The sequence below is a fragment of the Stegodyphus dumicola genome, chromosome 5, assembly GCF_044657685.1.
Source record: "Stegodyphus dumicola isolate Sdum_Otavi_A_Nest chromosome 5, ASM4465768v1".
NCBI classification, from domain to species: domain Eukaryota; kingdom Metazoa; phylum Arthropoda; class Arachnida; order Araneae; family Eresidae; genus Stegodyphus; species Stegodyphus dumicola.
Genome location: NC_140772.1, coordinates 144758032 through 144782407, shown reverse-complemented (window position 1 = coordinate 144782407; position 24376 = coordinate 144758032). Strand labels below are relative to the sequence as shown.

At 32.8% G+C, this 24376-nt stretch overlaps 1 protein-coding gene and 1 long non-coding RNA gene across 11 annotated transcripts in view; one reads left to right on the top strand and one right to left on the bottom strand.

The window, feature by feature from the left end:
- Nucleotides 1-1467: 1467 nt before the first annotated feature.
- LOC146997262 (uncharacterized) overlaps nt 1468-24376 on the bottom strand; it is a 135423-nt gene continuing 112514 nt past the window's right edge. For 7 of the 8 annotated variants that reach the window (XM_085816311.1, XM_085816306.1, XM_085816313.1 and 4 more), the window contains one exon: nt 1468-1881. In XM_085816311.1, the coding sequence (XP_085672437.1) occupies nt 1737-1881 (145 nt within the window). In that variant the 3' untranslated portion in view covers nt 1468-1736. Of the gene's footprint in view, nt 1882-5371; nt 5420-24376 lie in introns of all 8 variants that reach the window. The other variant, XM_085816314.1, reaches the window with a different exon arrangement.
- LOC146997263 (uncharacterized) overlaps nt 20298-24376 on the top strand; it is a 33991-nt gene continuing 29912 nt past the window's right edge. For all 3 annotated transcript variants that reach the window (XR_015040977.1, XR_015040976.1, XR_015040978.1), the window contains exon 1: nt 20298-20975. This is a non-coding gene — a long non-coding RNA (uncharacterized LOC146997263). The remainder of the gene's footprint in view (nt 20976-24376) is intronic.

Below are 24376 nucleotides of genomic sequence, written 5' to 3'. Positions count from 1 at the left end.
TAATTATTATAAACAAAATGAATTGTTGAAGGCAAATATTTTTTACAGATATAATCTTCATAATATTCCCTACACAAAATCATCTGCTGGTATAAAATATTTTAGGTAGTTATATTTATATACGCATTTATTTTGACCGTTGCGTGAACGCAACACCAGCGGTTAATGGGTTAACAAAAATAAATTATTGTATGTTACATATCCAGTATGTAAAAACAGGATTTGTAAACATTGCAAGAATACGATTAATCATTTAAAGTGTCAATTGTTTCAAACAAATAGTAAATGTTTTCTCATAAAGCTAAGCATAAAATTAATTTCGGTAATATAAGAAAATATTTTTGAATGAAAGTGATTCTGAAGGGCATTTGTCAGTTATATTCGAGTATTTCGTAAATTGTATATCTGATATTCGAACTAAAATTGGTTTGGTAATCGCGAATAAATATGTCACTGCGCAGTTAGGGAGGAGCCTTGCAAAAAGTTAGCATCTTTCAGAGATGATATTTTGTCACCATACAGAATCTGAAGTGTAACACAGGATGGCGTCTAAATGAGGTTATCTCTAAATTTTTGAGTTAAATTTTTCCCTGTGATGGTGAAATTGGCTGTTATGTCGAGGGTCATACTGCAAGGAACTCCTTTGATACTGCCCGTTGATGATACGCGTTCTCTGCTTGGCAAAAGAAATCGAATTTACCCATTATCGAAGTAGAACAGTCTTCACATTTGTTAATTTTCTTGAAATTATCACAACGAAATTGTTGCTCACACGCCTGAAGGTCATTGGATTGAGGTAAATTATAGTAATGCAACAGAGAACCGATATTATCCTTAAGAGCGAAAGCGTATGCTTCAATACCGATACGTTTCAAATTTTCGATGAGCAAGTCAACACGTGCACAGCGCAAAGTATCACATTTTGAAACATCCAGAGATAATAATTTATCCAAATAATTATGGTCGAACATCTTATTATTCGGAAATAGCCAAAATGTCTGAAGTGTCACACGAAAAAAATTAGTAGAAGATTACACATCCAGGGACATAGTATCTTTATACGAAGAGCACGAGGTATCGGCTTACGAACTAGGTCTGGTGCCATTTTAGCTCGTAAAATTCGAAGAATGTCCCAGCGGGAAAATTCAATATCTATGGCCGAAATAATATTCATAGTAATCCAAAAATATCGCAGCAATTAAACACAGCAAAACGATCACTCAAAAAATACAAAACAGCAAGGATCGCAACAGGCATAAATACCCAGGGAACGGTGGGGAGCTATATAGCGAAATGCGGCATGAAACTTCGAACGCGCACGTGAAAGAAATCTTGAAACCAAGCGTATGCTCTGACCGTCTTAAAGGGCTACATAAAAAGCGGTCCTCAACTAAACATAATTCAGCTTTTGAAGGCATAAATCAAATTTTTAATCAAAAAATATTAAAATCTTCAACACGCTGCAAATCAAACATAAGCTTTACATTTTTATTATCTTTTGTGATGGGCATAAAACTGTAGAAATAATTTAGGGACAGAACCTAGCATACAAATTAATACAAAAATAGAATTTATTCATAAGCCACCGCTCTGCCTTAAAAAGACAAAGCAGTTTCATTTAAAACAAAATGTTTATTTATTGTTATGTGTTGCAGTCTCCAACTCCAACTCGCTTATTTGCCGCGATTAACCTGCGAAATCGCAGGTTGTGTTCCGGCTATCGAACTTTGGTGCTTCTAGGAGCGCTGCAGGTAAGGAAATGCCGAACGTAGTTCTCGTGGAGACAGGATAGCAGATGCAGGGGGTGAGACCAATGTCACGTGATGAGCGATAAGACATCTGGTTGGCGATGAGGTATCCAGGCATCGTAGCGCTGTAAATCTGAAGTTTTACAATAGTTATACATAAAATAGTACTAAATCAGTTCATAAAAGGTGTGTGTTGCAGTCATAAATGCAGAAAATAAAATACGATTCCAAAAAGTAAAATAGTATATACAGGAAAAATATAAGTAATATCTTGTGGGCATGGCTGTGTGTGTCACATGATCATCCGGCTAAGATTTCTAAACATCATTATTTACAAGTCAAATAAGTTTTTCAGAGTACTACATACTTAAAAACACAAATTATGTTGGAAAATCCTGGTTTCCACTGAGTAGAAAAGCGGCATATGGACGGAGGTGCCTGTCCTCGTGTAAAATTTCATAGTGAAATAGGTTGAAAATGTCCATATGTTGGCACTCCTTAGCGGCGTCATAAAATGCCGTGTTAGTTCTTCTTAAATATTGTGTTGTAGTTCGCAATTTTAATAATGTATGTACCTCAAGAATGTACGAAAAAACCACTGAGTAAGAAATTGGTAATAACTTTTCTCATAATAATTTCAAATTTGAAATAAACTTTTAAAAATCCATAGCAATATCGTATCGAAACCTGTTTCCATGTCACATGTATTGCATAAAGAAATGTGAAATTTGAAGAACTAATTTTCCTAAATATTTAATACTCGAATCCGTATAAGTTGCATGCATTTGTTTTAGTAAAGTGTTATGACAGATTTTTTTAAGAGCTGTCGGAGACAAATGATAATATTCCTCGACAGTAATGAACGAGAATACCATGCATTTGTTCAAAAACAGAAACGAAGTATTTGTGAGATTTATTCAACATCCAAGTCTTAATTTTAACAGTTTTATATTATTTTTCTCTACTAGCCAGGTATAGTTTAAGTGTCTCAATTGGGTATCAAAACGCGTGTGTGAAAACACTGATCTGCACTTTGTTACTAGATATTTTTTCCTTAAATTTAGTTTTTTATATATCAAGGTGTCTGTAGTCAATGTGTATATTGTATTAATTCGGGAAGTTCCCTGATTCTTTAAACATGAGTATACAAGCAGCAGTGAAAGTAAAAAATAATTATGAAAACCAAATAGTCTATAACGATTTTAATGCCAAGTCATAAATAATCAAATGAATAACTTCAAATTTCTGAATTTGTTTAATATCACAATTTTCAGTTCCGGTTTTGGTGAGAATCGAAATAATATAAATTTGAATTCAAAATCATGAAAATCCTCAGGATTTTCACGATTTTGTTCTTACAAATCCTTGACATGATAAATAGTATCATAATAATGCTAAATAACTGAAGAAAAATGCATTTGCTGGCTCTCTAAGATTACTTGGATGGCCTCTAGGTTCAGACCAATAGCTTTTAAGATTAGTGTTTTTGAGCAGAATGAAACATTAATTTTTAACAGAGTTTTGGTCTAATAGTTCATGGTATCGATCTATTAGACTTTGCTGTATTTTCAGCACAAAGACCATATTCTATTTGTTAATCTGTCACAGCTCAAACAGCACGGTAACCTAATCTGCAAACTATGTTCGCTTGAGATGAGTAAACCTTGTTAGAAAGCTAAACTATTTGTGAAAACTGCATCTAACGTCTATCATTCAAATTTACTTTAACTTGTTGACGAATTTCTGGCCTTAAAAGCTATGTAACTGGAATCAGAAAACAAGTTTGATGAAAAAACAAATAACCCACATAGCACAAAAACATGCCTGGGATATCCCGAAGATGTTGCTCGCGGGGTATGCGCACATCCTCAGGACATCGCGGAATATCTCTCGAACCTCCTAAACACCTCCTCCAGAGTTCTTAGTGTCACATCCCAGTATATCCTCAGGACATCCTAACTAAGTCCCATCGACAGCGTACGGCATGTTATTAGGATATGAACTCTTACTTATTACATCCTCAGGACATCCCACTCACCTCCTAAACACAACCCATTTTATCCAAAAATCATCCTATCTATGTCCCATCAACAGCGTATGGGATGTTGGTAGGATTTAAAGTCCTACTTACTACATCCTCAGGACATCCCACAATATCCCAATTTCCTCCTAAACTCATCTTCCCGAGTGCTTAATGTCACATCCCAGTATATCCTTTGGACATCCTATCTAGGTTCCACCGACAGTGTATGGGATGTTATCAGGATTTTAAATACTAATTACAATATACCTTTGACCTCTTAAATACATACTGTCAACTGCTTAGTGTCACATCCCAGTATATATACAGAGAAAACTTCCAGTGAAAGTATATGAAGGTGTAGTGATGATCTAAAACCTAATTACTTTACACAGATAGTCTCAAATCCTTCTCCTATGGTTACTATCGAAAAATCAGAAATGTTGAAAATATTTATACAACATATTTATGTATTTATGAATCAAAATACATGAGAAATCGCAGTGAGAAAAAGCACTGCTACCTTAATCTGTGATTATATATAACAAATTCAGTGAATTATAGTTAACAAACAGTGAAAATATTTATATTTCTGAAATATTTTATATATAACATTTTCAGTTTCGCATATGTGGCAGCTTGAGATTTTTTTTAAGTATACCAATTTTTTTAAATGTCTAAAAATTTTTGTATTTTCAAGGAAAGCTTATTCTTTCACCTTTAGTATATAAGTAATGGTAATTTACCAGATAAAATTACGTAATGGGGAATACAGAAAAATATCTAACCACTTACTTTTGACTTCATCTGCAGAGAGACTAAACATGTAGTTCAGCTAAATCTGTTATAATAAATATTTATAATAATGCTAAATCCTGCAATAACTATTAATATGACAAATTTTTGTAAACCTATTTATTTGGATGAAAACTAAACACATTCAGAAATTTATGGCACTATATTATGGTTAACAGAGGAAAAACACTTTTCAAAATTCAAAATAGTTTTTATAAATCCAATTTATCACATTTTCCTTAAATTCCTGAAAAATAATCTTATATCCATGTAAAAGAGGAATATGTATTCATCTGTATATAAAAACTCTAAATACTGGAGTTAAACTGGAGCTTAGCCATTGCCAAAAATAAATAAAATGCAATTACTACATGTGAATATAATTCATAATTAAATTTAAACAAATCACTATTAGAATGCAAATTAAAGGAAGCTTTTAAAATATTTTAACATATAGTACCTATAAACAGAGTAGCCATTATTTGTGTTGTATCATAAATTATAATACGACGTTTAGCTTAAGAGAGCTTCTCCTGACGCATGCGCCGTTCGCGTTTATCCGCGCGGTGTATGATGACGTAACTGTTTATTACGTATGTATGTATATGTATACCATTCTTACTTCTTCGCCCTTTTTTCTCTGCTGTATGCAACTATGTTTAAGTTAATCTCTGTCATTAAAAATGTTCATTGATATTACAATCTATTTAGGCTCATTTATTTCTTCAATTTGACTATTCGATTATAGTAAAATAAACATGGGGTATGCCTTTTAAATTTTTTATGTCAGAAATTAAACTCAACCTACCAGCTGAACCATATGAGCAGTTGTATCAGTCAGCCACTGGTAGGTAACCTAAATAACGAATCAACATATAAAGTTGCCAAAATAAGGAGAGAAACAAAATTATGATAATCACATCTTACCTAATCATAAAATTTAATGTGTAGGCAAGTCTAAAAAGAGTGAGAAGGAATTTATTTTGCAACACAAAGTAAAGCTGTCTTGCAGGAGCAAAAAAACTTGTCTCATGAGATAGTAAAAAATAATTAACTGTATCTGGTAACATTTATCTGACAACACATAAGTAATTGTTAACTACGTGCAGAAAATAAAATCTGGTCATGATAAGCAAAATGCAATTTTAAACTTTTGAGTTTAACTGCAGAAATCTACGAAAGACGTATATTTTATGTTGTAGCAGTAGTAAATCAAGATGCGGCTAATCTTTACTGTATGGTACACCTTGTTTTTTGTCTGAAAAAATCGCCAAGTGGTATTGGTTGTTCGTGAAATCTGGAAGCCCATTGCGACAAATAAGTTTTTCCGTTATTGTAATGTTGATAATGTTGGCGAAAATAGCCTTTGAAAAAAATAAGTTTTTGTCAATATAAAGGGGTTATTTCTGGAAATATTGCCAACGTGTTGTGATAAATTTAGTTTTGGGCTACATTTTGTAATAGTAACCCTTTTGTACGGACCCGTGTTTTTGGTTCTTACCATTCTTTTTAATTGCTATGTTTGGTTGCACGTAAGTGGTATGGTCTTGTATTTTGAACTTGCTATTATTTTGGTGTGGGTACCATCGTTTGAGTATGTCTGAGGTGAATAACAGACGATGAATTTAATTGAATTGCTTATCTGGAGGATGGAGGAAATGGTGGTGGAAAGCCTAAACGTATGCATGTGAAAAAAAAGGTATGTTAAAAAAATGACGCTTCATTTATTTATTCGTCTCTGTGTGTTAATTTTTCTTTTTGTTGTTTAATATTTTTATGTTAGAAAATATGTATTTTTGGTAACTTATTCCTCTCTGTTTTTGTATTTTTGGTTGTCTCTGTGTGTTAAGACAGTGGCGAATATTTTCTTGTAAACATGATATTTTTAACTTTCTGGTTTTCTTAAAGTGAAAATAGATCAATGTGTACATGTGCAAAGTTAAGGCAGTGCACAATACCTAGTTTGTGCAGTTTTCTGTTTTTTTTTTTTTAAGTTAAAATAGGTCGATGTGTACATGGACACCAAGTTTGTGTATGTCTTTGACTTCTTATTTTGGTTTTGTGTAACGGCAATCTTGAAATTTGTGCCGATTCTTCCAGGTGACGATCTTGATATAAAATAAGAAACGATTTGCCAAGGGTTACCGTAGAGTAAATTTTTACCAAAGATGTTCTACCATAATCACCATTTCAGTGGTTTAAACACTAGTGGAACAGTATTCAGAGATGAAGATTTCAGTTTTGTTTACACAGCATGATGGTTTAGGCACTCCAGCCGTTACGGTGAACAAGATTATAATAAACATAGCCAAAACAATTATCTATAAATATCGACGTATAAAACTGCATGAACTAATATATTTCTTATGCTAGTCTGTACAGAATCCTTAATCGAAGTGAAAATGAGAAGACTGTGCCTGACTTACGTGATTACAAACTTACTCTGAGCCGTTTTTCTGTGACTCTTTTACTGTGTAGAGCTGTATAGAGATTTAGAATTAATCAGTAAAGGCTTGCAACGTAATAACGTCACAAGAGGCTTTTTTCTCGACAAAGCTAAGACTTTCGATCGTGTTTGGCTGGGTGCTCTTATTTACAATTTACACATTTCGGGGCTCCAAGAGTACATTAAACACATAATTAAATGCTGCATGACAGGTAGACACTTTGTCTTTCGTGTCACAGGAATTCTCTCTACACCTAAACTTTTCCTTGCAGGCGTCCCCCAGGGAAGTCTTCGCGGACCTATACTTTTTAATATATACGTGAATGACATACCCACTCTGAACAACACAAAACTCGCAATGTATGCTGATGACACTGTGATCCTTACACAAGGCCGGCTATACAACAGCTACAAAACCACATACATGCATTAGAGACTTGACTCATCAGATGGAAAATTAAGGTTAATGTGGAAAAGACTCAGGCAATCCTGTTAACAAAAAAGGAGAAGTTCAATAAAAACCTACATTTCTACGGAGTGTCAATTCCCTGGTACAGGCAAGTCCGACCAGGCCCGGTCGTTACAAAAACATAATACAAAAATTTCACCCTTTGGTGAAATTTATCGAACTTCTTAGTAGCTGAGTTTAAGGTCAGGTACATGTCATTCACAATCATTTCCGGAATTTATCCCTCCATCTTTTCTCAGAAACTGAGTAGCCGGGCTTCCCAGGCCCGAGACCCTCGCTAGCATTGTCATTTAAAAATGTGAAAGATGTCAGGCAGTTGCAAAAATGTCACGCTATTTGATTTATGACGATGAAATGAAAAGATTACAGAAACTATTAGCCGAAATGTTGACTGATGAAGATTCAGTTAATGAAGAAGACGAAGAAATAATTGATGAAGAACAGTTTAGTGATCACCAATCGAATTCTGAAGAGACATTAGATTCAAGCGATGAATCTAGTAATGAATTCAGCATTTCTGTTTCCGTGAATTGATATCTTGTCAAAGATAGCCATCAAATTTGAAAGGTAGAGAGCTGCTCGACACAAGAATATTACAGAAATCAGATCATTTATCTGTCTTCTTTGTTTTGGAGAATTTTGTTTTAAAATAGAAGGCTTCTCACGTAAATGTTGCGAAGTTTGGGCGACTGACGGGACAGGGCTTGACATTTTTCATCGAACAGTGTCTCATAAACGTTTTTTAATCCTAATGAGATGTTTGGGATTTGATGACCTAAGAGATCGTCCTTCTAGAAGAGAAATGGATAAACTGGCTCCGGTAAGAAATGATTTTGAAAAGTTCGTTAAAAATGCTGGCGAATACATCACAACTGACGAAAAATTAGGACCTTTTATAAGAAGATGCTCCTTTCTTCAATACATTCCAAGTAAACCTGCAAAATATGGAATTAAAGTTTTTGCTGTTTTTGATGCAAGGACATTTTGTACTTCAAATCTTGAAATTCATGCAGGAACACAACCCAAACGGTCGTGCAGCTCAGAAAATGGTCTTGATAAAGTAGTCAAGAGGTTTAGAGAGCCTATTTTGAATCCAGGGCGCAACCGTACCGTGTACAACTGGTTTACCAGTTATACCTTGGTAAAGAATCACCTTGAAAAGAAAATTACGCTCGTGGGAACTATCAGAAAAAATAAAAAAGAACTGCCAATATATTTTACTTGTGGCAGAAAAAGAGAAGTTTGATCATCATTATTTGGATTTCAAAGAAATATGACATTAGTTTCCTACACACCAAACAAAAATAAATGCGTTGTTCTATTGTCCACCATGCATAATGACAGAGCCATCGATGTTTCGACTGGAGAAGCAAATAAAAAAAACAGAAATTATGACTTTTAATGATTTAACAAAGGGTGCTATAGATGTAGTAACCATTTATAGTACTGCTAGAATTAGCAACAGATGACCAATGGCAGTATTCTTTAGTATGTTCAACATTGCAGCTATGAATACTAGAATATTATTGTTATCTTCGAGGACGCCAGTAGTGCAATATAGAAAACGAAGTTTATTTATCAAAGAATTTGCATTAGAACTTTTCAAGGATCACATTCAAGAAAGAAGCTCGCAGCAAAATTTCCACGCGAATTGAGTGAAAAATGAAATTGCAGATATAGGGAAAATTGGGAAGGACACTCGCCAAAAAAACAGGAGTGTTCTAGGGAAAGATGCCATATATGTAATAGCGTAAAGGACCGAAAACCACAAATTTGCTGCGCTAAGTGAGAGAAAAATGTTTGCGGTAAACACAGCGCGATTTTTTGCAAAAAAAATGTGAAATGTAAGTTTTTTTTTGAAAATATTTCTGTAAAAATTTAATATTACATAAATTAGTATTAAATTTCGTTTGCTCACAAAAAGAAATCAGTCTGATTTTTTCTGTTAATGATAAATAATTTCAATCTTAAAAGTGTATTAAAATACAATTTTTTTAGAATTATTAAATTCAAAGTATATTTTTATATTTTATATACTTTTTATTATTTAATTTTTTTCTTCGATTACACAAACAATTTTATTTTTATTTCGTTAAGAAATAACGTTTCGGACCTACGGAGCCCGACGCGCGTCCTCGCGTAGCTAAAAGCAGCGCGCGTCTTCGCGGGTTAACAGCGTGAAATAGCATTCTTTCTATAGACAACAAGTTACTCATTTAACAAGTCCCTTCTACGTCCAATATTGCCTTATGCTTGCTCTGTTTGGGCTTATTCTAGTTGATCCTTAAGGAAGAAATTGAAAACTGCACAAAACGGGGTTTTGAGACAAATTAGTAATGTTTTATGGTAGCTTCGGATTTACAGATTTGCATGCTGAACTGAAAATTGACCACATTTTAACCTTTTACTATCGCCTTGCTAAGAAATTCTATAAAGACATAGAGTTTATTAACAACACTGCAATTAAAATTTATGATTACGACGCAAATGATCAATGTAATATCAAAAGTCCTATGGCCGTTCTTAGTTACACTCTTGATTAAGCTTAACTGCACCATGGCTACCTTATATATAGTATGATTTTGTATTGTATGTAACTGTTTACTTTTAACTTGAGCTCCTTACTTAATTTATTCTATGATTATGATCACATTTTTAATAATGCTGACTGGGTCTTGTATTTACCAAATGTTTGCTTGACAATTTTCATGTGTTCATTTATTATTGTTCCCAATGGCTCGACGGAGTTTGCAGCTTTTCTGGACAGCATTTTCATCACCGAATCATGTATGCGTGTTACAAATATTCATCAAGTCATTTATTAAGGCCATTATAAATAATTATTTGAAAAAAACCCTTAAGATATCCTGGGCATATTTATATAATACTATAAGTTGTAACTTTGTATTGTACCCGAAGTGGCATATTTTCATTTGTGGATAGGGTCTAAGACCCAGGCACCCCGGTGCTACACCATCACTCGTTGCGTAATCTGTTAAAAGATGCCTAACACTCACAAAGACCTCACAAAAACTGAGTACTATCAGCCCTCTTTTCGATGCGAGCAAAATTTTGAAAAGGTTATCCATGCCAGAATACATCCTTTTTTGACAGATTTCCCGCACAGCAATTTGGCTTTAGAAAAAATCTCTGTGACGAAGCAGTTGGTGCGTCTGACAGAATTTATTAGAGGTGCCTTTAATAATAAACAATGTGTTGTCTTAGTCATGATAAACGTGGCTAAAGTGTTCGATAGCGTCGGCCCGAGGGTTAATTTTCAGGCTTATTTAAGCTCGAGTTCTCTAGGGAATTAACCCTAATTGTGAGTTTATTTATCACTGAGAACATTTCATATCTGCATTTCATATACTTTGAACAGGAAGCAGGTGTGCACTAATGATGGTCAGAGTTCAGTTTGATGTCCCATATTGTGCACTACTACATATTTGAAAAGATAAAATTATTTTATTAACAAAGGCAAATATTGTGTGTAATATATCCAATTTGTACAGAGTAGAATTTGTAAAGTGTAGGACTATGTACAAAGCAGAATGTTTTAAACAGTGTAAGAATACAAGTAATCCTTTAAACTGTCCTGAGTCACAAACCACTAATAAACCTTTTCCCACTAATCTGATAAAATTAATTTCTAAAATATAGGAAAACTCATACGCATGAAAGTGTTTGTGGAGAGAGGAGATTTTTCAATTATATGCTGTCACAGGGGGTGATTAATAGTTATTAAATTCATTTTATCGCTTAGGCTGTGAAGCAGATATTGTTAAAATGTTTGCATGTCAGTTTAAACTTGTGTTCATTTCTCATATTAAGCAGTATCATGAATGAATAACTTTATTTACCAGTCGACAATGCAAGTTTTTAATTTTCTGCGTTCTTTTTTCAACGGTTTTATTGGAACGTTTTTATTATGTAAAAGGCTAAAACACTTGTCTGACGCCTACACTTCACTGAAGATTAACATTTATTTGCATTCTTTCCTATCGGATTTCACAAACAGAAAATCAGTTACTGTTCTTTTTAATTTCACGGTGGTTTAATTCTTCTACTCCAACTTAACGTTTATCAAAACTACGTGATGATGCAATAAATCGAATCGATGCGATCGAAGCCAACTCTACATCAATGGCATTCCTTTAAAAGAAATTCTCAATTATTAAACCTATGATTCTATGCCCGGATTTACATTAACATGCTCTCGTTTGATATTTTATTACAAATACTTAATTTTCACTTGTAATTAATAATTAAAATTTTGCCTCAATGTATAGCTTAATGCCTTAATGTTTGACTATCATATGGGAGTGTCTACTCTAGATTATGTATCCTGACGGGTTTCCAAATATCAACCACCTGCCTTTTAAACTGGTAGTTTTCATCTATCACATTTATCTCGCATTTAGTTCTCAATTTTTCGCACTACTTATAAAACTCGGAATTAAAGCATGTTTACTTTCATTATCGGAATTCGAACATTCGTCAGTTGTCTCGTACCATCTTTCAAGCTTGTTATTTAAACTACAATTAAATTCCTGTGTTTACTTCCACCAAGCATAATCATCCTATAAGCCACGCCTCTCCGCTATGTTGGGTTACCAGCCCGAACATAACTTTGCATTACGCTGTGTCGGCGAAGCGGTTATCGTTTGTAATTTCAATTTTACACCATCGCTTAAGCTGCAGAGGGCAACACAAAGAACTGTGATATAGCATGACCGACTCATCCGCGACCATGATCGCAAACACGCATGCGCATTTCGGACCGAATTATTCTCAAAATAGGGTGAAAGGATGGGGACTTTCTTTCCCTCCAGCATAGCTTTTCCGGAGATGAGAAGACCTTTCACGTCGCAGCAAGTAATACCACCCCTTTTGGACGAGTCTATGTGTTTTGGCACAATGCCAACCAGGGTCGCGCTTGAGAGGGTGATCGATTCATAACAGGCATCCTAGATTTATTATTATGTTAACGAAACTAGTAGTCTCTACAAAACATTACTACTTGTTTATTACTCACCAGATTTCTCGTACACTTTTACGTTAGAACAATTCAGCTAGTGTTACGATTTTAATATTACGTGGCCGTATCTTCTCTTTTTTTAATCAAATTGCGTTGTCTCTTGAGGCGAAGCGGTGTTTATATAAAGTGTGGCATTACAGCACTCCTGTCTACATCTCGAAACGTCAGTATGTATGTGAGGCGGTTCTATAACTTTCATCCAAGAGGGAAGCTAGAATTCTTGCACATGCGATTTTCCCGTCTATTTTTCCATCGCTAACGTTTAAAAAATTTTCAATGCTACGACAATTTTCCAAAGAATATACACAGACGTCTTTGCCTTTTCAGGGCCAACTCAACAGCTCTTCTCGAAACAATCGGATACACTAGCCCGTATCGGATTGTTTGTGGAAAGAACCAAACAATGTTTACCCAGCGAAAACGTTTGTACTCGTTTTCGTAAAACATACATACACACAAAGACACTACTTGTGTTTTTTTCTTTTCCCTCTGCTGAAGATTTTCCCTTGCTGAAGGTTTACTTGAAACATATGATTTAAAGTTTCCAATAATAAATGCTTTTTATGTTTATAACAACTTTTAGATGTTTAATGTAGATGGGATGTATCTGATTTTAAACTGCTGTAACTGTTAATATAATTTTACGGATGTCAATTTACTAAACTGCTTAGAAAGTTACTTATAACTCCACCGACTTGAAATGTAGCAACTAATTTGGGACAAAATTTTCGACCTAAACGTAACAACTAATTTGGGACGGATGGAGTATAATTCAACATTTTGTTTTAATTCCTTTTAAGAAATTTCGTCATCACGAATTATAAAGCTATCATATTAAAAAATCACTGTTTTCAAAAAGGCTTTTAACGTAATAATATTAAGAATAATAAATAGAAAAACGATTGGGATGACAAGCCAAATCTTCTTTCCAAGAATTTTGAATATAAATATATTAATTTCAATTAAAATACTTTTAATATATTTTAAAAGTGTAAAATGAGGTTAAATATTTTGAAATACTTTAATTTCCTGTAAAATTGCCTTTATTAAAATTCTACTATTAGCTCACACTCTGCCTATATCTTGTTCGAATTTCCAATCGTTCATAAAATACTCAAGTTTATCCACTCGAGTTCAAATACAATTTTTTAAACTTGTAATGTATGACACTTGATATTAATATAAGGTATTTTCTCCCTCCTTCTAGAATGCCTTCATGGTGTAACGGTTAGTACAATTGGCTCGTATTCGAAAGATCCAGGCTCGAGTCTCGAAGAGGGCATTGCTTATTTTTCCTTTCTCCCGCATATATATATATATATATATATATATATATATATATATATAATAATTTATTTCCTAAACAGTATTGATTAATTGATTATATTATCTCCTAAGTTTAATTAAAGTAGAATTATTTTAAAAGCGTGCATCCATACTGGTAAGTTATATTTTGAAAGATGTTTTGAAGTAATTTGAAAGCAAAATGTTAATAATGTTTTAACGGGGACTGGAGTTAAATCATCATGAAGAATAAAATTTCAATTGTAAAAGGAAAAATTAAAACATGTAATCATTGTTGACTTTTCAAGGGGAACAAACCAACTCCCGTTCAATGAACAATAATTGATAAAAATACGTAAATACGAAAGTGTTTCGTCTTTACTCGAGTTATAAGTTAAAGGCAAACCGGCAATTCTAGTCAGGCCAAATATTTCCGCGAATAGAAGGAATTATGAACCAATGCTGATATTCAAAGAACTTATTCTTATGAAGCATTTTAGTCAATTCAATTTGGAGTAAAAATCAATTACTGTAGAGAAATCCTATTTAACTCGAGTAATCGTCCCCGACACTTTCATGTTTATGCATTTGAGTACCATATTATTTGTAGAAATTAAACATTGGAAATTGTCATTATGAAATCGAATTCAAAGTAAAGTTGAAATAAACATAGAAGATTATAAAAAAAGATAAATAATGCAAAATTTGTAAAAACAAATCAAAGACAATATAAAAATAATATAAAAAATAATATAGAAAATAATATATAATAAGAACAGTGAATGTACAGGAAGATATAAAGGCCAGAAAAGGTATTAAGTAACTTACATTCTTTCTAGTGGGGGAGTTGGCAAAGTGTTCTCTTCGTGTCTGACTCAGAAGTGTAGGGTGTCCGAAAATTCTTAACGGCAGTAGGGGCTTTGAATAATATCAGTCGGTAAAACTTGAAGCAATTTATGGTAGTGGGTGAGACTTGGAATTCTTGAGGGATGTATTTTGTGGAGTTCTTATCTGAGAGACACCATCTGTTAAGATTTTTTTGAAAATACTAGTGAATGGAAATTAATTAATTTCTGGCTAATTGTCGTGTCGCAATGATTAAGAATTTAAGAAAGGAAAAAAGCATTTTCACTGTCCAAGAGCTAATAGACAGTTACTTAATACCTTTTCTGGCCTTTATATCTTCATGTACATTCACTGATCTTATTTATATTATTTTCTATATTATTTTTTATATTATTTTTATATTGTCTTTGATTTGTTTTTACAAATTTTGCATTATTTATCTTTTTTTATAATCTTCTATGTTTATTTCAACTTTACTTTGAATTCGATTTCATAATGACAATTTCCAATGTTTAATTTCTACAAATAATATAGTACTCAAATGCATAAACATCAAAGTGTCGGGGACGATTACTCGAGTTAAATAGGATTTCTCTACAGTAATTGATTTTTACTCCAAATTGAATTGACTAAAATGCTTCATAAGAATAAGTTCTTTCAATATCAGCATTGGTTCATAATTCCTTCTATTCGCGGAAATATTTGGCCTGACTAGAATTGCCGGTTTGGCTTTAACTTATAACTCGAGTAAAGACGAAACGGTTACAGCCGAAAACATCGCGGAGAAAACAACGCAAGGCGAAAACATCGTGGGAGAAAACATCGCAGTTCTAAAACATCGTCGTCGAAAATAAAGCGGTTCAAAAACTTCGCAGTTTAAAAATATCGCCGTCGAAAATATCGTGGTAAGAAATAAAGTATCTATTAATCATCGCATGACGATAACATCGCAGACATGCTTTTTTCAGGCTTTAATAACTCTAAATGGATATTCCCATAATGATTTGTGAGCGCAAGTGATGTAAGGAAGGATAATTTTTACTTTCACATTTTTTTATTAACTAATAAATTTTTGCTGAAAAAATAAGAAGGAAACTTAAGCATAGAAAATTAAATGCAACTTAATAGATTATACTTTTTATGAAAAATTACCTGTAAAATCTTTATTAAAAATAATTTATTATGGTCTTTGTTAGTTAACTATGTCGATTTAAAATTCTATTAAGTGCTATAAGTTGCATTAATTTTCTATACTTAAGTTTCCTTTTTATTTTCTCAGCAAAAATGTATTAATAAAAAATATGAAAGTAAAAATTATCCTTCTTACCCTCTTGCGCTCACGAATCATTATGGGAATATCCATTTACAGTTATTAAAGCATGTCTGAAAAAAGCATGTCTGCGATGTTATCGTCATGCGATGATTTGTAGATACTTTATTTTTTATCACGATATTTTCGACGACTATGTTTTTAAATTGCGAAGTTTTTGAACCGCTTTATTTTCGACGACGATATTTTGCACCACGATGTTTTAGAACTGCGATGTTTTTCTCTTTGCGATGTGTTCTCCCACGATGTTTTGTAGCACGACGTTTTCGCCTTGCGTTGTTTTCTCCGCGACGTTTTCCTCCGCGATGTTGTCGGCGGACACCAGACGAAACACTTTCGTATTTACGTATTTTTATCAATTATTGTTCATTGAACGGGAGTTGGTTTGATTCCCTTGAAAAGTCAACTAATTTTCGAGCAATGACAATGATTACATGTTTTAATTTTCCTTTTACAATTGAAATTTTATTCTTCGTGATGATTTAACTCCAGTCCCCGTTAAAACATTATTAACATTTTGCTTTCAAATTACTTCAAAACATCTTTCAAAATATAACTTACCAGTATTAACCAGTAACTTACCAGTTATAACTTACCAGTTTTTAGAATTAAAATAAGCAGTGTGGCCAGTATTCCCTTTCACCTCCCTTTGTCACACTGATACAAAGGCACTTCCATTTCTTGCGTAAATATAAAAACAAAGATACACATACATGTATATGTATGTGTATCTTTGTATACCTATATACAGTATAGATTCACACTTTTAAAATAATTCTACTTTAATTAAACTCGGGAGATAATATAATCAATTAATCAATACTGTTTAGGAAATAAATTATTATTAACTAACTTTGCAGCAATTGCGCAAGTAATAATAACTTGTATTCGCACTAAATGGATTTAAGATCATACAACATTATATATATATATATATATATAAAACCTAATGACTCTACAGTAAGAACTAAAGATTCGTATAAAATTCTATATAGAGTATAAAATTCTAAATTTAAATCAAGTTGGCTCAGTCTAGACCAGTGATTCTCACCAGCTTTTTCCCCATATACCCTTTCCACCATTGCTAAATGATCATTCAACCTCTCCTTCCCAAAACTTGAAAAGTAGATATGTGTTTGTTTAAATACGGATTATTTTTTAAGTAAATTAAACAAGTATCAAACATGTTGGTAAATACCAAAATTTGAATAAATGTTCTTTTTTGTATTCATAAACTAAATCTAAATACTTAATACGTAAAGAAAAGGTGGACTAAATTACTCTCTGAAACTTTGAAATTCCCCTTAGGGCTATTCCTCCTGATTGAGGACCCATAGTCTAGCCAGAATTCGTTTTTAATAGTGACTAAATATACAGATAATTTAATTTGTCCCACTTTTCTTATACTAACTTTTGTCACAGAAACTTCGGATTACGTGCATGTTTTTTGAAAATAAAAGACACAAATTTAAAAAAAAATATATGTTTAAAATTTGATGTTGAATTAAAAAACAGTTATTTGGTAGCCAGACCTAATAAACCTAAGAGATCAAATTTGAAGTACACCTTACTTGTTCTTACTAACTTCTGCTTAATGAATTAGAATTATTCTTAGAAAAGAACCTTAAAAACTGGTGAAACATTTCATGCTAGAAAACAAGATATTAGAAACTTTGAACTCATTCAATAGAAGAAAAAAGTTATTCAAAACGTAACTCCATAACAAAACATTTTTTTTCTACTTGATCGTCAACACATGAGGCTTTTAAGAAATACCTCCTACAAGATATGTGGCCACTATTTCTGTGCTGTCAGAATATGAAATTCGTATAAGGAAATCAATGCACTTCGAGGAGAAGAAAATGACCTTAATTTGATAGTTTTTCTACCTAATAAATTTTTACATGTTATGAGTTTCTTTTTCTTAATCTAGGCGAAATAATATTCAACACATAATAACAGCATAAAACCCACAAAAGAAGTGTTCCAGTGAATTTTCAGTTTCTAAATGCTGTTTAAATTTGCTTCAATTAAAGTTTTTGTATATAAATAATTACGGTAAATTGAAATGAACTGTTTTTTAAGCGTTTACAGTTAATCGAGTAATATAATATTTTTATTGAAATAAAAATTATTTTTAATGTGCAAGATTACTTTTCTTACAACGCTGGGCTCATGGTTCTTAAATCCTCTTGTTGCTAAGTTCAGAAACCTGTGTTATTAAAATTATTCGAATAGTTTAACTTTTATTACGGTTTCATATTTTTCATTTTAACTTTCACATGGTTGCGTTTTCAACCATATGAAAGTTAAAATGAAAAATATTACTTGTACGTAAATTTTAATATATGTAATAATTTAATGTTTTTAGAAATAGTTCAGTAGTTTTACTTTTAAACAATGGCTTTGATATAACAAGCATGTTTAATTAGTTCATCAAAAAGTTGTTAGAGGCACTATCAAATCAGGAACTAGCATATTTTTCCACTCTGCAGTTTTACTGCAAAAACAGTGAATTATCCCTTTAAAAATGGTTAAAAAATATTTAATTCCTTTCATTTTCCAATTATTGAAATTTTTAAAATAATTGAAATTCTAACTAAATCCTTAGACAAAAGGTTATTCAAGAACTATACTAAAGAAATGTAAGAAAGGGGTTAACTTCAGTTACAAGCGGAATTTCAGATAATGTTATTTTCTAGTAGGTAACTAACAAAAAACATTTAAAATCCTCTTTAATTGTTCTCCTGCCACACCCTCCCTTCTGAGGCCTTCTTTGGCGCCCCAGGTTCCATAGGGAATAAAGCAATTAAGCAAGGCTCTCCTCTCTTTAACTGCTTTTTCACACAGCTGGGGGCAAAAGAAAAGGAAGGCAATGGTTTCCTGCCTGAATAGCCAGCGGCCAGTTAGAAAACTACATGACAAAAGCCCACAAGACGAATGCCCACTTAAAACCAGCACACATTTTCAGGAAATCCAAAATAACTATGACTTCCTGAAAAATTTTACGAGTAATTATTATGATTAAAAAAATTAAATTTCAAGTGGGAATGAAATTAATTTATGTAAAATCCAAGTTGTCAAAATTTAACTGGATTATTTGAAACCATGCTTTTTATTCACCATTAAAACGGTGTTTGCGCTTAATCATAATAGAATACTGTACTTTTATTTTTTTTCGTTAAAATGAAAGTTCGGCTTTAATTCTCCATATTAAATTCATATAATGCAAAATTTTCTGTAGTGTTAAATTATTCATAAATTATTCTCTGTATATGATGAAAATTTACATACATATTATACTCCTTATAATTTTGTAGAATTAAAATAAGCTGTGTGGCCAGTATTCCCTTTCACCTCCCTTTGTCACACTTATACAAAGGCACTTCCATTTCTTGCGTAAATATAAAAACAAAGATACATACATGTATATGTTTTTAATTATATTATTTTGATTGACTCTCTGTACTATATATATATATATACGAATTTAATTCAGCCGGAGACGAAAATGAAATGTGTTCCGCTACTTAAATTTATTGTTCAATTATTTCTTATTCATTTATTTTTTATTTTATCTCTATTCATGACGTATATATCGGTGTGGGTTTTTGTTAGTGTGGACTTTTATCAGCGTGCCCTTCTATCTATGTGGGCTTTTATCTGTGTGGGCTTTCATCAATGTGCGCTTTCATCGGTGTGGGTATTAGTCGCGTGGGCAATTATCCCAGTGGGGTCATTTTTGTGGGCTTTTGTCGTGTGCACTTTCGTCCTTTTGTCTGGTCACCGCATGAACTTTACGTATTTCCTTCACAATGCATTTTGCTGTGAAATGACAAACATTGTACAGTTAATAATTAAAAATAAAAGTATGTTTTGACTAACAAAACTAAAGAAAGGAATATTTATACATGATTAATAAAAATTAATTATTCATGTAATATTATATCTAGAGTAAGGTACCATCCTTATACTCATTATTGGAATTGTCGTATATTGATACTTTGATACCCCCCTTACTTTGTTTAAAAATTTGAAATTAGATTCCATTTACTCAAAAACCAGTATTATATTTATTTGTTCCATCTGCTTAGTTACACTTAAGTGCTTAAAGTTCTAGTCATTGTACAAGGCATATATAATAAATATGTTTTTCTCCTATCTAAAATATCTATTTGTAAAATATCTTTTGAAGTAAATCTTTTAATTATAATAATGATTAATCTTTTATGTGGTAAGATTATGTAAATTATGTATGGATATTAGATTTAAGTGACTGAAATTTAAAAATTTCAATGGGAAAGTGGTGTTTACTTGGAATATTCCCATGATTCTCGAGTTACCTGGAGTCTTGTTAGACAACAATGCTGCATAAATGTACTAGACCGTTTGGCAGATGAAGCTACTATGTATTTTTCTGCATTGCATGGAAAATAGAGGTGTGTTCTTATACCTGTTACCCATCATCTGGCTTGTAAGTATGAATAAAATATTAAGATACTTATTTATTGATCTATTATTTATTGAAAAATATTTTTATGATATAAATCCAGATGTATTGCATAGTTACAAGAACTATCTATTAGTTTTCATGTTAGTTCTAAGCTTTATTGTAAATTTTATTTTTTTACTTTGAAAAAGAATAATTGTGATGAAATATTATATTCTGGACGATTATATATCTCTAAACCACAGAATTTCTAGCAGCAATTTGCCATCAGTGTCAACATTAAAAAATCATTATACTGAATAATTCACCTTATAGCTGTAAACTGCTAATATTTTGATACAATTGGACATATTATTTTAGGATATGTCTCTTAATCTTCTCTTAACTCGTTCCATACTCAAATCATCCCCTTAGAAGCTAAGATTGAGAATACTCGTCTCCTCAAGCAACAATTGGATGCTGTACGAGTCGCATCGGACATGGACCAGCATACACCTCTTACGGCAAAAGCAAACTGTGATACATTGAAAGTACTGGAGCCCCTTAAGGGTAAGTGTGTTTTTAAATATCTCAGTATGCTAAAAAAACCCTTAGATAGCCTTGCTAATGCTTTTAATGATAATTTTAAGTTAAATATAAAAAGAAAACAACATGAAATCTCGGATAATTCAAACGCTAATTCTAACCACGAGGATGGTAAGCCTATAAGGCATACATACGTATAGTATATTTTTCAGTTGCAATACCTTATTACCACTGAGAATTTTTTGCGATTCCCAGGACGCCATAATACAGTCAAAAAGTCATTAATTCAGACACCCATACTCCGGAATGATCTATAATCCGGACCTCAAAGCTACAAACTTTCTGCGCATACGTCGCGTTTACGTGTGCTCATAAGACCTTTACGGCTGTGACTTTGCCTGTGCACATGCGCATAATACGTTTACGCATGCGCGTTTAACGTATAACAGACGGTATAAGCTGAGCTAAAATTATCTAATTCAGTTAATGTTGCAGATTGCGTTGTTCCTTAATCTTCGAATTGGATCAGGCTTATTATTTTTTGCAGACTGTTAGAGCAATTTTATAAAAGTAAGCTTGAACTTTCGATTATGTCAAACAGAATTTCCGATATATATTTACTAATATGTACAGGATCTACAAAGCAAAAGTATGTTTCGAAGTCCATTAAACAAAAAGTGGAATTGCTGCAAAAAATGGAAAAAGGCATATCCTTTGTTTCTTAACCATTCCGAAATCTGTTTATCAATTTCATGCTGCTCTGCGGGGGGGACATCGCAGCGCGCAATGAACTGGAAGTTGATTTGTCAGCACTATCCTTATCTTCAGGGCAAATGTTTTTATTTTATTCGGCTTATAATTCCTTACTAAATGTAGTATTTCATCTCGATGTATTCCGTCTTTGATATGATTTAAATCAAATTCCTTGTCATTATAAATACCACAAGTACACATCAAATAGTTTTCTGGTTGCAATTTTCTAATTTCGACTATGCTTAATGTATGCTTTACGCATGTGCTTGTTTAAAGAAATGTTTAATAAAGTAAACAAATAAATATTAAGCTTTTTTTTGTAAATTTTGATACCCTTTAGATCATAATTGTTCTTTATTTCATAAATAACGGTTTCATATTTTTAATTGTATAATTTCTTCATGCCATCTTACCAGATTTAAACTGATGATCTATAATCCGGAATCGCCAAAGTCCCGACGAGTCCGGATTAACTACTTTTGACTGTATTTACAAAAATTCTGTGGAACCCAATAAGTACTGCGCAAATCCGACACATGCGTGAGTGAAACTGTCAATTTTTTCTTTTGTACACTTGCAGTTTTAGGTCACTACATTTAATTTCTAATTTTAAGACATAGAACAATGTGAACATTTTAAATAAGTAACAGATGAAATGACAGCGTCACGTGCAAAGCAAGAAAAATTAACGTTTCTATTATAAAATGAAGGCGTCGAAACGGATTCATTTTTTTTTTCTTTGTCTGTATTGCCATATCTATTTTAAGATGTATTGTATTATGTAAAAATATTTGGTAATTGTAAAAGTATTATAATAAATTAAAGAAATATCAAAACTGCTAAAATTCTAGGCAACCCCCTGCTGCAAGTCCAGCGACTCCAGTTTAAGAAACCCTGGTATAGACAGACAACCCGGCGAAATTACGCCCTAATTGAGATACAGACATAAAACTTATATCAAAATGATGGGGCATGCATTTGCAGTTGAAAGCAGCAAAACGCATCAAAATGGATCATTAACTTTCGAGTCGTGTGATTTTGATGCGGCTTGCTGCTTTCAAAAGCATTTTCCTACAACTTGCATCCTATTTGAGATGCAGATATAAAATTTGTGGAGCATGAAATTGCTATTGAATGCAGGAAACCGCATCAAAATCGGACAATCGGTTCCCGTGTAAAACAGATTTTAAAAAACTGTAATTCTTAGAGATGCATCAAATTTCATTGCCATGAAAAATATATTTCGTCCTCTGGACCCTGAAAACGATACTAATTATGTCCAGAATGCAGTTAACACTGTAAATCAACGAAGCACTTCAAGTCAAAATTTACCTACACCACCACAACCAAAAGTTGTTCCTCCAGTCAAAAATTCTACAATGATATAACCAGGGCAAACAAGTCCACAATACCAATTTTAAATCATATCAAATCCGAAGAACACAGGAAAAGGCCTAAAACCATCCTCAGAGACATACAATAAAGGTTTTTGATAAACGTTTAATTACTGTAAAGGCCCTTATTTTTGCAGGCCGTAATTTTCACAAAAATGAATATATCGGTGATTTCGCGAGTTGAAAATTTCACGAATTTTATATGAACAGAACAGAAAGTTGAAAAATTTTAAAAGTACTTAAGTAAAGTTGGGGGGGGGGGAAAAAGTATTTCGCAAAGCTTTGATTTTTGCGATTACGACGGGCTCACGAAAATAAGGGCCTTTACACCAGTTTAAAAAAGACCCAAAAAACTAATTAATTATTCTTTAACTAATTATTGTAATATACCTAATTGCCTAGCTTAGCACCAAAAATTGGGAAAATTAAAATTTTTATTCCTATCGCATCACTAATTAATATTGAAGCAGGCTTAATTTAATTTGTCCATCATGTCCTCTAGCCCCTCATTCACTCAGCCATCCCTTTAAATTAGTATGGATTGAAGACAAGAAAGAATTTCAACCAATCACAAAAAATGCTGGTGGAAAAAATTGAAATAAGTGAGAGATGGAGCGCTTAACGAGGATCCTTAAGCGCTCCATCTCTCACTTTGTAATCACAGTTCAACAGCTTTCGGCCATGAAGGCGGTAGCTATCATAATCATACCACACACTCTACAACCAATCACGTTCGTCTCGATCTAGTTACTCAACCGTAAACCACAGAAGGATTTTTCGCCGATTTAATGGCTATATCCAAACTAAACAATAAAATTATCATAGGTAGAGACTTTAACTCACACCACAAAAATCGGAACTGCAGAAATGATAATTCAAATGGTCACATTGTTAATCAATTTGCCTCAACGGCCAACTTTACTGTTGTAGCTCCCTCCTACCCAACATGCTATAGATCTGCAAGCATTATTGAATTTTTCCTGCTAAAAAATATTTATCAACCATCAAGGATAGAAAGATTACGTGAACTATTCTCTGATTATAACCCTGTTTTAATGGAGGTGAATATCAGTAGCTATAGTACATCACACAAAAGAGCCTTTATTATGAACTGGGTAGCTCTAAACAACACTCAGTACCCGTTACCCGCGATACACAGTGAAGACGAGTTAGACGCAGTTATCGAAGATTTTACTAGCACACTTAACCGTGCTCTGAAAAATAGCAAGGCGGTCCCGTTGACTGGTAGGGCCAGAGATCCTGCTATTAGAGAACTTT